Genomic DNA, 15,164 nt, shown 5'->3' with positions numbered 1-15,164 from the left:
TGATAATAGTAGAACTAGGGGACACAAATATAAATTTTGGCAAGGTTGGAGTCATTATCAGCTAAGGCAGTTTTATTTTTCTAACAGGGTGTTTGGCCTTTGGAATGGGTTCCCTTCCGATTTTGTAAAGGCAGTAAATTTAAATGAGTTTAAGAAAAAGCTTGATAAGTATATGAATGATAAGGGCTGGCTTTAAGTTTTTTAAGTTAATTCAGTTTAGAGTGTGGAACAGCCGAGATGGACCAGTAGGTCCTATATTGTTATGTTAATAGCTACTGGCCCAATGCTTCAGAAAATTTGCATGGCTATATACATATCTAAATAAATACACATGGTCACGCACACACACACGTGTAGGAACATTACATTAAGTCATTCGTGAGTGTTCTATAATATGAATGGATCAACTGCACAACAAACACAATCACTAAGACATATACTGATGGGAACAAAGGATGTTAAGATTTTGTGATAGGAAGTTAACTGTGATTACTAACCTGTAAGGTATTGTTGGAAAATACAGTTTACAAGTCATTTGTATTTAAATTAATACTTGTGTGAAAATGGTTCAATTTTGTCATTGAAATATTTTGCAGGTAGTGATTTTTCCGGAAGGATAAGAGTAGGACTCACAATAAGTCCGAGAGGACACATAGTTTAACTTTTGTTTTTCAATAAGAGTTGCATAGCATTATGTCTGAGAGAAAACACAATTTTATATGTTGTTTTCCGGTAATAGTAGTTCAGTATATTTCGATTGTTTTGAATCAAAATGTTTGAGAAGGTTAATTGCCATTAGTATATGAATTTAGCAGACAGTATCTAAAAACATCATAACAAATATAAACTTGGTACACCCAGTGTTTAATTGATTGTGATGGAATAGTTTCAGTTATATAAGTTGAAATATTAAGAAAAACCAAAGTTTTCTTAATATTTTCTCAACATTGTTTGTACAAAGACCATCTTAAGATGTACAAAAATGCAGATTGTAAGTGTACTGGTGAGAAGTGGAAAGTATCACCCAAGTGGTGACATCATTACTAGTACAAAACTTGTAAGTGAAAAAGGACTATAAAGAAAGAAAATTGATATGTTGATGAATGCTAAGAGTCAAAAGGGAAGGCTAATTTTACCTAATTCGGGTCGGTGTATATGTATGTGTAGGATTTGGCTTTATGTTGAGCATGCTGTCCATTGTTACGAGAGTGACAATAGAGTGCAGCATGACTAGATAGGTATGGGTCATGTAAAGATCCAATGGGCTTGTGGGTTGCATAATTCGCAGATGCCAGAGATGCACTTTCTATAGGGTATTTTTACATGAGAACATTTGAATTCCATAGCAGTACTACTTGACCAAAGCTTTTCAAGCATTATTCTGGCTTTAAAGGTTGTTTTTAGAGGAGAGTAATGGTCATAAGCTAGACAGTTATGAGCCCTATTCAATCTTCACATCTGACGGACATTTTGACCAATTAGAATTCATTGTCTTTAATCAACCAGTGATTTGCACTTACAAACTTGGGAATTAAAATCTCTGAATATCCTGTGATAACGAAGCAGTTTGTCAATTGTGACTCTCTGTTTGGCAAAGAACTGGATTTCTTAACCAACACAAAGCCACCCAGATTCAACCTGACCTTCTACTTGGTACAGCCCATAGATGAAGATGTGTCGTTGGCTGATGCAACAAACGTTTGAGATCTTGTTGAGTTGTCAAAGATCTTTTAGCAGTAGACTCACGACAGTGGTGGGATTCAAATATTTTAACAACAGGTTCTCTCACTAGCAGCATATAAAAATATTAGATATTAAAAAAAAAGGAGGGGCCAGAAAGTAAAAATAGGCCGTCACGGATAGTGTTAAAGATCCTTTAGAAACTTTCAATTAAAAAAGTGTTTTATAATCTTTCAACTTAACAAAATTCAAATCTTTATTAATTTCTTCCATAAGTAATACGTTAAAAAATATATTTCAAAAAAAGTAAAGTAGAAAAAACAAAAAAATAAATAAAATGGATAGTAACAGGTGAAAAACAAAGAAATGAATTATTAGAGAAAGGGGTCCTGTTATATTTGGAGCGAAAACACAAAAATTTATATTTCTTAAAAATTTAGAAATGTATTAAACTAATGCATAGATGATAGATCTATCATCTAACAAATTTTATAAATTATTGGGGAAAAATATTTTCTAATGCAATTTCGTGCTTGCCAATTATTAGCATAACATTTCAATTTTCACAGCTGTATAAGGTATATTAATTATATAGATCTAGGGGCCTAGAACTATGTATATAGATGATCTAACCTTAGGTATAATAATAATAACGTACTTATTTAGATAAGAATCTGTAGAAAAAGCGTTCACCCGCTGGCTAATAATTCAGCACAGATATGCACTCACACGTAGGCCTAGGACGCTTGGCCTATAGTAGATGATATAACTAAGTTAGATCTAATAATAATAATAATAATTTAGATAAGATCATAAGAATCTGTATAAAAAAACACTTACCTGCTGGCAAATGATTCATCAGAGATCTAGTAGACCTGGCCTTCAACAAGTTGACGACTCTACCTACATGTTTCGACGTTACAACGTCATCCTCAGGAGTGAATTACAAGACAATGCCATAGATAGGCCTAAATAAAATGTTTTTAATTGTGTACTAGTTTTTAACGTTGAATATTATTTATGGTTTTAACTTTATACACTAGTGCCAAAATACAATAATTAAAACCTACCTTGTCCTGCACGAGTGATTGTTTCATTGTTAACATAACTTAGCTAATACTGTATGCTGTTCAGTATTTGCTTTGTGTAAATTTAGTGATGACCTTGTTTTATCTCAACGTACTGGTCAGCCATTTTACGTTTTGGAGTATAAAGAAATTATTTTATTTACCGTTTACATAATAATAAAATTTTATCGACCAAGTTTTACTTTGTAATATCAAAGCAATTTTTTATAATTATCGGAGCCCAGAGTGGCTTAGCGGTAAATCTGAAGGCCTATAACGGTAAAAACCGGGTTTGTTGATGCTACTTGACGCCATCTAGTGTAAAGATTTTAAAATATTCGTAAGGTAATAAAATACCATGGAATGTTGTATATTCCACATTTTTATGCATTTTAAAATTTCTACAGTTTGCGCTTATTTTATTTCTGTTAGTAATTATTATTTGTATCAGAATATTATTCTTTCATGATCCAAAAACTTACCGTTACCATATAATAAATCATACTTGTGCTTGAAAAGTTTGTCTGTTTTTTTGTGCTGCCACCTATTGGCGACATTTTCATTTTTGGAACGTTTAATTCTTATAATGCTGTTTCATTTAATCTTATAATACTGTTGAAGTATGTATTAATATATAAATGACAAATAATAAACAGAACAATTAATGTTAAATGCGATAAAATAGTTACATTTAAAGTTTTTATCTGTTTAATAAAACTGCTGTATTATTAGTAAATAGTGTAATTTTATGAAGTAAAGTTTGATACAATGGACTAACAGGTGATTGGTTAGCTGTAAACTGGACATGAGATTCAAATATTCTTATTGTTATTTTATGATTTCTAATGTGTCATAATTAACCAATCCTGTGACTTGTTAGTTCTATATTAACTATCTTATATTCAACCAATCCCGTGACTTGTTAGTTCTGTATTAACTACATTATATTCAACCAATCACGTGACTTGTTAGTTCTGTATTATGTACCTTATATTCAACCAATCCCGTGACTTGTTAGTTCTATATTAACTATCTTATATTCAACCAATCCCGTGACTTGTTAGTTCTGTATTAACTACATTATATTCAACCAATCCCGTGACTTGTTAGTTCTGTATTATGTACCTTATATTCAACCAATCCCGTGACTTGTTAGTTCTGTATTATGTACCTTATATTCAGCCAATCTCTTAACTTGTTAATTATGTATTATGTACCTTATATTTAACAATTATGATATATTCGTTCATTCCTTAGCGCTTCTAAACTCCACGAGAACCAAACTGTGAAATGCCTTATTCTGACAGTGACCTCCTGTGGTGTCCTGATGCTGATGGCAAGATGATTGACTTTTCCTGCCTCGTGAGTGTTAAGACTAACATGTCTCCGCCATGATATTAACCTTAAGCCTAGGCACAGAAATTTGTGGATAAATTGAAATATAGGACATTTAAAATTATTGTACTTTTGGAGAAATAAAATAAAAATAAAAAAGCATAGCCACTTATGTTTTACAGTTATTATAGTTACCACTAGATGGCGTATAATATTTATGTTATTACTGTAACTGTGACTTGACGTATTTACCCAAAATTGCTATAAACATTTGATGTATTTAAACACTGGCTAGCATAAATTGTTTTACATGATTTTATTTAATGTGGTTCCAAAAAATACTTAGTGGATTAACTTCCAAAAAATAGATTATTCTGTGATGTAAGAATTTAATTTTCCTTTTGTGCCAATTAACCGCATGAATATAAATATAACGCAGCGCCATTTTCCTTGTGTTGATTACCTCATTTAAAAGTCATGTTTCATATTCTAAAGCTCTTAATAATAAGTGTGACATTTTTAAAATTATTCACTTGTTATTGGGATAACTTTTAATTACTTTTTTTTTTCAATTAGCCTTTCAAAATTTGTAAAAAAAAGTTACACTATTCTACAGGATAGTGGGCCTAACATTAATGTCCAACAACAACCAGATGTTTTTCAAGAACTATTACACACTGACTTGCATAGTCTGGTTCCGGAACTCGCTGGAGAAGAAGAAGAAATTATGAGACAGTTCTCGGATCCGGGTTTTGAACTTGACAATATTTTTGATGATATTCAAACCAAAATAGAAAATAGCGGCCTCCTCGACCAATTGTTAATGTCCCAGTCTCACTTTGAAGAAATTCAGACTTCTCTTCGTAAAAAGAACAGGAAAGTTGGTGTTGATCACTGGGTTGGAAATAGTACTAACTCAGAAGAAATCCCCCCCTTTTCAACATCATCCTCTTCTTTATTAACCCAGACCCCATCGTTAATGTCCATCGAAGAATTTGAAGCTGACCACTCTCCATCCACTGTTAAATTTGCGTGTGTAAGTAGTAATTCTTCAAAATTAGTAACCTCATCCAAAATCCAGAATCCCGGACCTAGGATCTCGTGTCAGAACTCTTACCCCATATTAGCAGAAGCATTAGGAGTACCAGCGCCGTCTAATTCGACATCATCACCATCCATAACCACCTCGTCCTTACTGGCAGTCGCACTCCAGTCATCAGGACTACCATGTACCGTTGCTTCTGGAACCTCGTCCCCGTCCCTTGATAATCGAGTGAAGGATAGCTTGGCTTCCTCCACAACATCCGGGTCTTATCCAGACAACCTCCTTCCTCGAAGAGTAGAAACTAATTCGGTGTCAGACACGACGACGAACAGAGAAATTAGCATTCTTGCACCTATTGGTAAGTGTGAATATTTTATGATACGTCACGTAACTATAGTTTCTCAATATCAAATTACCAACAAATAAACTTACAGTTATCACATTAGTCGACGGTTTAGAGATGTTTTTTTTTTGGGGGGGGGGCAAGTGCGGCCAAATGGTTAGCGTGCTCAGGTTTGATGATTTGCGTCCAATTAATGTCAAAAAAAAGAATCTCGCCCCTCACTTTATGAGACTTAGTTGCGGTCAAATCATATTATTCGGTCTGACTAAATTATCTCTTCAAAATTATGGTTAGGGCACTCAATTCGCAATCTGACAGTCGCGGGTTCGAATACTCGTTCTTTCAGCTGTGAGGGCGTTATAACGTGACGGTCCACTATTCGTTGTTAAAAGAGTAGCCCAAGAGTTGGCTGTGGATGGTGTTGACCAACTGCCTTCTTTCTAATCTATCACTTCAAAATTAGGGATGGCTAGCGTAGATAGTCCTGGTGTAGTCTTGCTCGCAATTCAACAGAACAAAGAAAATTTACTTATTTGAGTATTCCGAAACGCATAATTTATTGTAAAGTGTGTATTCACTTATTTATTACGCAGTGAACGTTAGGTATTACAATTATAGCACAACAGCTAACGGCAGCGCGTGACGTCAGGTTTTCTGGGAATCTTTAATACCTGATAAGAATCCACTACAAGATTTTACAGAAGTTATTATATACGTTTTCACCTAAAAACAGCGCTGAAAATTTTAGGAGCACAGTTTATTTGCATAATATATTTGTAATAATAAATTTAATTTAATAAAAAATATTTACTAAAAATGTAATTTATTTTAATAAAAAATTCATAATAAATAATTTAAATAAATGAAAAAAATAATATATTTAGTTAGTAGTTCAGTTTCGCTGACACCGATGTCGCTAGTGGAGCATGAGTAATCAATATCCTTAATTTCAAGCAGCTAGTTTTAGTGTCTGGTGGAGTGGACCAGGTTGGCATTGACTGCTACAACCCCTGCCCCTGTGCGAATACTTCTGGCGAATGACGTCATGATGTATCCTGTCCCCATTTCTTTGTTATGTAACTCCAAGCTCCCTGACGTTGCGTGTTAAGGCGTTAACTTTCACGTCTCCCAGACATTATACGGGATTTAGACCAGCTCCTCTTCTAGGCCAGTTTTTGACCTCTGTGGTTTCTTGTTCAAAGTCCCAGCAGTGGTTCATTAAAGCATATTGTTCACCTCATGCCCTTTAGGCACGAACCCATGAATCTGTGTAGCGTTCAGTCGCCTACTAGTTCTTAACTATTGCAAGGCTGGAACAGGACTGCCCTATCCTGTTCATGAAGTCTCTTATTTATCGTCTGGCCGCTGATGACCATTGTAATTGCTGTCGTGAACACCAGTTGAAGAAATGGGCGATAAACTGGCCAGTTTCGATTGATTATGTTTTAAAATAACGTTTGTTACATGGTTAAGGAGACTTTACATAACCTCAAAAACCATTGTAGCTGTGATGACGACACACCATGTACAAAACAGTGGTAACGTTAACCTTCTCTACCCTCTCTTTTTTTATAAGGTGTAATTGATAGACGACTCCAGTTCTTTTGTATGTTTGTTTTTAAAGACAAAGCTACACAATGGACTATCTGTGCTGTTCCCGCCACGGGTATCAAAACCCAATCTTTAGCCTCCAATTAGTGACGCACAGAGAAATTTCTTTTAGTCAATTTTATAGATTACTGAGGGTAGAATAGCTCAGTTTTCGACCTTGGTAAATAGCTGAAGACGCCTTTCAACTTGTTGCATTAGATAACGGAATAATAAAAAGTAAATGTTAAGACCCACTCATGGTGGGACAGTGTTAAAATCCGGGGTTTGATATCCCGCGGTGGATACAGAAGGTAGCCCAACGTGTCTTTTCTCTAAACTCACCAAATAAACAGCCAAAGGTTTATTTTAGATACCGTGCAGTTCGTAGGAACGTGCTGCCATCTCTTGATCACTTTGGTAGTTACTCAATCTACATTATTTATTTTCAGAATAAATAGTACAACATGCCAGAATGCATTAATAGCTTATGTGCTGATATCATTAAATTTTACGGTGTATATTATTACATACCGAAATACCGAGTTACTGTAAAGATGCCGATATAAAGTACTAAATACACTCATAAATAAAACGAGTCTGCTACACATGCTTGGTGTTTTTAGAAAACGAAGTCATCAGTAAAATTGAAACTGCACGAGATGTCATAAGTATCATGCGTGATTTAATAAGTAAACTTACATTGGTTTTCTAGAGACCCCTAGGTGGCGCTCAAGTGGTCATATGGCTCTGATTTCACAGGCCTGCGATGGTTTTATTGTCTTGAAAATTGTACATATTCTACAGTAATTCCTGTACCCTGAATCCGAAAATCATATCCCTTTTTCTCCACCACGTACAGATTTTTCACAAAACGTCATATGTACTTTTACAAAAGTGAATCATTTTCATTGAAATCGGGTCACATTTTGTTATGCTTAAAATGTTGACAACCGCTCTAGACCAATCGCGACGTGAGTCTTATCGATCATTCTGGAATCCAAACACGACAAACATAATAATAAAAAATGTTCATTGTGGTAAACGAAATAATAATTTGATCTAAGTAAGATTTTTGTTCTTCCCGATTTGTAAAAAAAAAATGAATATTATTTTTCGAAATCTGCGTAGCTGAATTACGAAAAATCCGTTATTAAAACCAAAACAACTTTTATGAAGTTTAAGTTCGCAGGCCTGTGTTATTGTTCAATTTTAAGGTCACCGGGAGGATTAGAATTAATTACCCACAATGGCACGAGTTGATGATTTGGGCGCTCGACTTGTAACGTGTGGGTCCCAATTTCGAATTTCGTCGCCAAACATGCTCGTCCTTTCAGCCGTGAGAGCGTTATAACGTGACAGTCATTCCCACTTTTCATTGGCAAAGAATAGCCCACGATTTGGCGGTGAATGGTGTTGATTAGTTGCCTTCTCTCTAGGCTGTCACTACTAAATTAGAGATGGCTGGCAAACAAACCGCCATTTTGATTTGTCGGTACTTTTTTCCCGCGTTTTTTTCTTATCCAGTCTTTATCACTGGGTAATGTACAACGAATGATACTTACTACTTCGCGAATACAAAGGATTTTTTTTATTTCATCATGTAAATCTAATTATTTTACATGAAAAATTTTACATTTTTTCATGTTCGGAACATCTTTAACATGCTGGAAACTAAAGGCAGCCCCCCTTCAAAAATATTGACTTTATTTGTATAACGGGTTTCTTGATGTATAAACGCTGCTTTACATATTTTCTTAAATATGTAAACTTTTATTTAGCAAAGACCCCTGCCCATCTCTCCTCCTGGCGGGTGAAAACAGTATTATGTTTTACTTTCTTTTAAGTTTAAATTTTTTTTGTAGAAATTTGTAATTTCAGTTTTCTTTCATCAATGAAAGAAAAACGGAAATTAAGTTCTGGTCAAACGTTTCGGACTAGTATAGTTTTTTTTAAAAACAAGTTAAAATACTCTTTGCTAAGCCTTTTTAGTTTTTAACTTATTTGTAGAGGCGCTAAAAATATTTGGTCAGTAAAGAAACAATTAGGTTCATATATAAAATTTTTATTTTAATTATTATCCCATGAAGTTTAATACCTATTTTGTTGTTTTTCAAAATTTTTAATGCGTACTGGAGGGAACTGTACATTTTGGCAACAAAGTAAGAAAAAAAAAAAGACCTTTACTCTCCGAGTAGTAATTAAAAAACTTTATTTCAAATTTGTCCCTCGATGGGACAGCGGTAAGTTTACGAACTTACAACGCTAAAATACGTGGTTCGATTCCCCCTGGTGGACACAGCAAATAGCTCAATGTGGCTTTGCTCTAAAACAAACAGTCAACGTTTCGCTCTTGCGACAAGGGCGAAACGTTGGCAGAAATTAAAAGTGTTTTTTTTTTTATTATTATTATGATCTGAAGAATAAAGGTCTTTATTGCCCAAAACACACTTATTTTGCATATTATATTGTTGCCCGTGTAATAGTGATAATTACTTTAATATTGTTACCTGTGTAATAATGATATAAAATTCGGTTTGCTGACAGTGACGTTCGAGTAGGCCTAAAGTTAGAACAGAGGTGGGCGTGTTTTAATATGCTATATCAGCTTTAAGTGAATGACAGTCATTATGTTGAATAATAATGTAAAACACCCGCCGTTCGTTGTGTGTCTCAGATATCTACTGCTATTTGATCCTGTTCCCAGCAGATATAGTCACGAATAATATTACTGCTTTGATTTTCATATTACGTCGGGTTTTCTGTATCATACTAATCGTATGACATAGTAAATTGGAACCATATTACTTGTATCACATAACACAAATTACTGTGTTTTATATAAGCTCTTTGTCGACATTGTTTCGAAGTTCCAGAGTGAAATACATTAGACTGAATTTTACACCGTTATTTGAATGATATTTCACACTGATAGAGTGTTAGAACTAAACAGAATCATCTGGACAAAGCAGATAAAAATGTCAAAGTTCAAAGGATGCCCACGTGGGCGAACGAGAAATGTTTGATTATCTGTTTTATTTACCACATAAATCAAACGGTAAAAGCCTTGTGTCCATGACAACCAGTTGTATCGTATCAAACAATAGAAACCTTGTGTCTATGACAACCAGTTGTATCGTATCAAACAATAGAAACCTTGTGTCTATGACAACCAGTTGTATCGTATCAAACAATAGAAACCTTGTGTCTATGACAACCAGTTATATCGTGTCAAACAATAGAAACCTTGTATCTATGACAACCAGTTGTATCGTATCAAACAATAGAAACCTTGTGTCTATGACAACCAGTTGTATCGTATCAAACAATAGAAACCTTGTATCTATGACAACCAGTTGTATCGTATCAAACAATAAAAACCTTGTGTCTATGACAACCAGTTGTATCATATCAAACAATAGAAACCTTGTATCTATGAAAACCAGTTGTATCGTATCAAACAATAGAAACCTTGTGTCTATGACAACCAGTTGTATCGTATCAAACAATAGAAACCTTGTATCTATGACAACCAGTTGTATCGTATCAAACAATAGAAACCTTGTGTTTATGACAACCAGTTGTATCATATCAAACAACAGAAAGAAACCTTGTGTCTAGTTAATTTGCTGTCAAGTTCATTGGAACGAAAAATCTGAAAATTATTAATAAAATTGAAATATTTATTCAGTAGAAAATATGTACACGCTTTTTAAGATAAATATCATCCATGAATTCCCTGTCACTAAAGCTGTATGTCTTTATTTTGATTTTGTTTTGTTACCTTCATTTATAAACCAACTGTAATGGCTCCACTTCTGTCTTCTAAAGTTAGTTTGGACAATAATTTCCTAGAGCCAAGTTTATTAGGTAATAAGTGTGCAGTATCCTACTTAACACCCTACTAATTGCTTTATATAATGACATGGTTTAATATTTTTAAAAAATCTATAAACAGTTGAGTGTTGTTATAGTGTCATTAAATGTACTTCATTATAAGATAAAACCACTGAAAACTTGTTAACCGATTTATTTACTTTCTTAACAAGCATAAAGCTGTCAATAGGCTAAGTTTTGCCCTCGAAGGGATTGGATCGAGATTTTTAGTGTTATATACTTTCAAGGTTACCGCTAAGTCACGTGGGACTTTTTAATTTATATATATATGTTGCATTATCGTTGTGAACTTATTGTCATATGTATGATGTTAGTAAGTTATGTTATTTTTCTTTAATTACACATTTGAATCCTGTGTTTAATATTGTTGTACCTTTCATTTCTCTAAATCCGAGCTGAATAAGTATTTCTCAAAAGTTTGGGAAATATTTTGATGGGTTTGTAAAAGGAAGGATAAAAACTGAAGAGTCGTTTGTTTGAAATACAACCCACGAGCTTCGGATTCTAAGTTGTTAATTTTTGCTGACACAATCAAGCCCCTTGGGAGGGGGTCACTTGTTTCATAAAGTTGATCCAAGTGTTCACCATGTGGTTGCCTTATGTCGGTGTCATCGTCTTTCACAAGTGGCTCATCCAGTAGCTGCCCTACTGTTACGTCATGTCTCGTACAATGTTACCGCTTGGTAAGTCTCCACAGTGACCTCTTCGATCGTGATAAATCAAGGTCTAACTTTTTCACGTGTGTGCCCAGCGCCATGACAGATGTAGAAACAAAAGTGTTTATTTTTGAAAACGGTTGAGTGGTAGATTTCATACACGCTGTTTGTCACATCCTGTGTTATAAAATAATCCGTTCTTCGTTTTATTAACTTTATAATTTTTAATAATGATTCTGAAATTCAACAATTAATTTCGCATCATACTGTTGTACAATACATCATGACCCATGACTTTCAAAGTTCACGTGTAAGAATACCTTATGTCTTGCATTTGCTATGTGCTTAAATATCGATTTCATAAAAGTTGGATAACACCAGGTGGTTTATTATGCTAATTGATATTAAAGTGAGATAATTGGTTCTTACAGATCCATTTCTTTAAAGGTGTATAAGCAGGCTAATCCTACGACGGTCGCTAGGCGGCCAAGAAAGACGATGATATTTAATAAAAATTAACCCCTTGTCTGAAAAAGTTAATATATAGATTCTAGTAAGTTTATAAGAAAACATTTGTAAAAAAAAATGTACTCTGATTTTACTCTGTGTATGGTCGTTTAGCGTGTTAAGTTGCGGATTGAAAGGCCCAAGGTTCGAGCCCCTAATACGCTACAGAACACGCTCCACACTTTCAGCTGCGGGCGCGTTACGTCTGGACTTTATAGTTCTCCGACTTGTCCATTTGGCTATGTATTATATTAGGTGGCGTTTAGGTTAGAAATACCAAATTCAGAAGTACATTTTATATAAAAATATATTGTTGAGTGGTTTTGGATTTTCTAAGCTTCATAGTTAAAATAATGTTATTCAAAATGTAAGTTTATTGAGGTAAACTAATATTTTGATATTCTTCTAACTATATCAAAATTTGATCTGACATTTTAGTTACTTTCCTTAATGTCGCTTTCCACAAACTTGTGGGATTTGTTACAATTCTGTGAAAATGTCTCGTGTATCACAACTTTTTTTTTAAACTACGATACACAATTTTTGTGTTTAGCAATACAGTAAGAATAAAATTCATTGATGTTATTATGAAACGTATGTGGACTTTTAAAAATTTCAAATAAATTTTGTTTCGTATTACTAGACCTGAATTTCAGAGAAATATGAGATGAAAATCAGAAACAGTTTATGGCGTATTTCTCTGATTACTGAAAATTATAAACAGGGACCAAAGTGGATAGGCCGTGAGAACGCAGTAACATTGCTAAACTAACATTAGGCTTAACAAGTACACATAGGGTTGCACATAAGTTCTTATTTAGGCTTAGCTGTATATGTAGTTGTTAATGCAGTGTTATATTCGAAAGACTTTTGCAATTGTAAGATCAACTGAGACTAGCAATTTGGCGATTCTGTTCACATTTCTTAAAGAACTTAAATAAAACTTCATTAAAACTCCAACATTTCGCGGTTAACCCATTGTGTTTGTTATCTAACACTTATCAGTTGGTTATTGTTTATTTTCGTTTTTTTAACTAAGTATTTATTTGTCAACAACAGTAGTAATTGTTATACTTTACAGACACATTTAAAACAGAAAACCTGATTGTAATATACATATCCTAGTTAACTATTGTTTCTCAATCAGCATTGTTGATGTAGGCTTTATTTTATCCGGCGCTGGATCAGTAAAAATTGGTTCCTAAGCCTACATTAAACTTATTATATATATATATATATATATATATATATATATACTAGTTATTTCTTCGGTTTTATTGTCTTTGTTTATTTACTTTTACTTATTTGGTTTTTAGGGTACGTAAACGTTAACGTTTCAAACCTGAAAATATATGTTTGTGAAAAATCCTGACTGTACTAGTGGGAAAAATATCGTTATCGTAACCTAGTAACGTATCGATAATATCACGTGTTAACCACAGACGATATTTCTCGGCAAGCATCATCTCTACGTGACTTTATTAAGAGTTTCGGTAGCATAAACAAAATATTACAAGTAAATTAAAATCATCACTAAAGTTAGTGTGATTTTCGCTCCAACCCACGCTTTACTAAAGATGTAAAAATATTACTGTCTTTTTCTTTTTGGTATAATTGAATCGAGGTAAGCCTAATTTTTTTATTTTCGCAGGTTAGTATATAACATCAGTGTTTCCGGCGCGAGATTAGTGCAAATTGGTCCCTAAGCCTACATCAAACTTAAAACTAACAAACATTATTGAACAGCAACTATAATTCTTATTGGTCACTCGTAATTTAAACAAATCCGAGGAGCAAGGTATACAACATGTTTCCCTCGTGGTAACTAATGTAAACACACAGACATAAAAAAAAAAAAAAATGTTTCGCTTCAGAGTAGAGATTTATTAGTGGTGTTTCTTCAAGTCTTGCCTTGCGGTCTGGATCACGTTAACTAACTGGTAACATTTTTCTCGAGTGGAGATTTCCTGCTCAGGAAACACATAAAAATTATTGCTTGAAAATCGTTCATAAAAGAATGTAAACATTCTGTGGAAAATATATTTAGTTAAGATCAGTCCAATATTATTCTCTCAAACAATAAGAAAATTAAATCTGGATGTGCTAGAATGTGAATAAATTACTTAGGTAATTAACAGTATATTTTTTAATCTGTCATTTTTTCAAATTATCTAACGAGATTCTACTTAGTTAATTATACAGGTCCGGCATGGCCAGATGGTTAGGGAGCTCGCCTCGCAATCTGCTCTTTCAGCTGTGGGGGCGTTTCAATGTGACGGTCAATCACACTATTCGTTGGTAAAATAGTAGCCCAAGAGTTGGCGGTGGGTGATGATGACTAGCTGTCTTTCCTCTAGTCTTACACTACTAAATTAGGGACGGCTAGCGCAGATAGCCCTCGTGTAGCTTTGCGCTAAATTCAAAACAAACAAGTTAATTATACTCCTTATCGCCGAACTGTGAATACGAGGATTCATGGTTCTCGTCCCGATGCCGTAAAAACTCGCTAAACATCTTGAGGCCATTAGTACGCAACTTAATTTATTTGCGAGTTATCAACAAATAATGGATATCGTATGTCTAATTATTAAGATCTATAGAAAAAAAGTTATCTTATTAATAACTAACTGGATTAATGGAAAGTTGATTCCCTTATATGTAATTGTACAAAACGCAAAAACGTTCATAAAAACTGCAAAACACAAAATGTGAAACCGCAACTTTTCATGTATCTCCGCGTGGACCCAAGAAACCTTCATGCCAAATTTGGTGAGGATCCATTTACTGAGGGCGAAGTAGTGGTAAAAAAGCAAAAACGCCCATAAAAACCGCAAAACGCAAAATGTCCATGTACTCCCGCGTGGGCCTAATGAACCTCCATACCATGCGAAACAGCCACATGGATTTACAACAGACAGTACTGTTACGTCTCCATTCGTTAGTTAATTTTCCGTAAAAATTCTTTCCGAAGAAATTTTACTGATAGAAGTCCTTTCTTAAATAAAGCTGGTTTATTCTTTCTGAATATCTTTGCGATACACTTAATT

The 15,164-nt window shown here is 34.0% G+C and overlaps 1 protein-coding gene across 1 annotated transcript in view; it reads left to right on the top strand.

Moving 5' to 3' along the window:
• LOC111089387 overlaps nt 1-15,164 on the top strand; it is a 26,705-nt gene that overhangs the window by 8,016 nt on the left and 3,525 nt on the right. The window contains exons 3-5 of the mRNA XM_022401795.1: nt 4,005-4,109; nt 4,699-5,316; nt 15,032-15,034. Of these exons, the coding sequence (XP_022257503.1) occupies nt 4,038-4,109; nt 4,699-5,316; nt 15,032-15,034 (693 nt within the window). The 5' untranslated portion in view covers nt 4,005-4,037. The remainder of the gene's footprint in view (nt 1-4,004; nt 4,110-4,698; nt 5,317-15,031; nt 15,035-15,164) is intronic.

The sequence above is a fragment of the Limulus polyphemus genome, unplaced genomic scaffold (genome assembly GCF_000517525.1).
Source record: "Limulus polyphemus unplaced genomic scaffold, Limulus_polyphemus-2.1.2 Scaffold6101, whole genome shotgun sequence".
In the NCBI taxonomy this organism is placed as follows: domain Eukaryota; kingdom Metazoa; phylum Arthropoda; class Merostomata; order Xiphosura; family Limulidae; genus Limulus; species Limulus polyphemus.
Note: the sequence above shows the minus strand (reverse complement) of the source record. Positions and strands in the feature narration are given on the sequence as shown.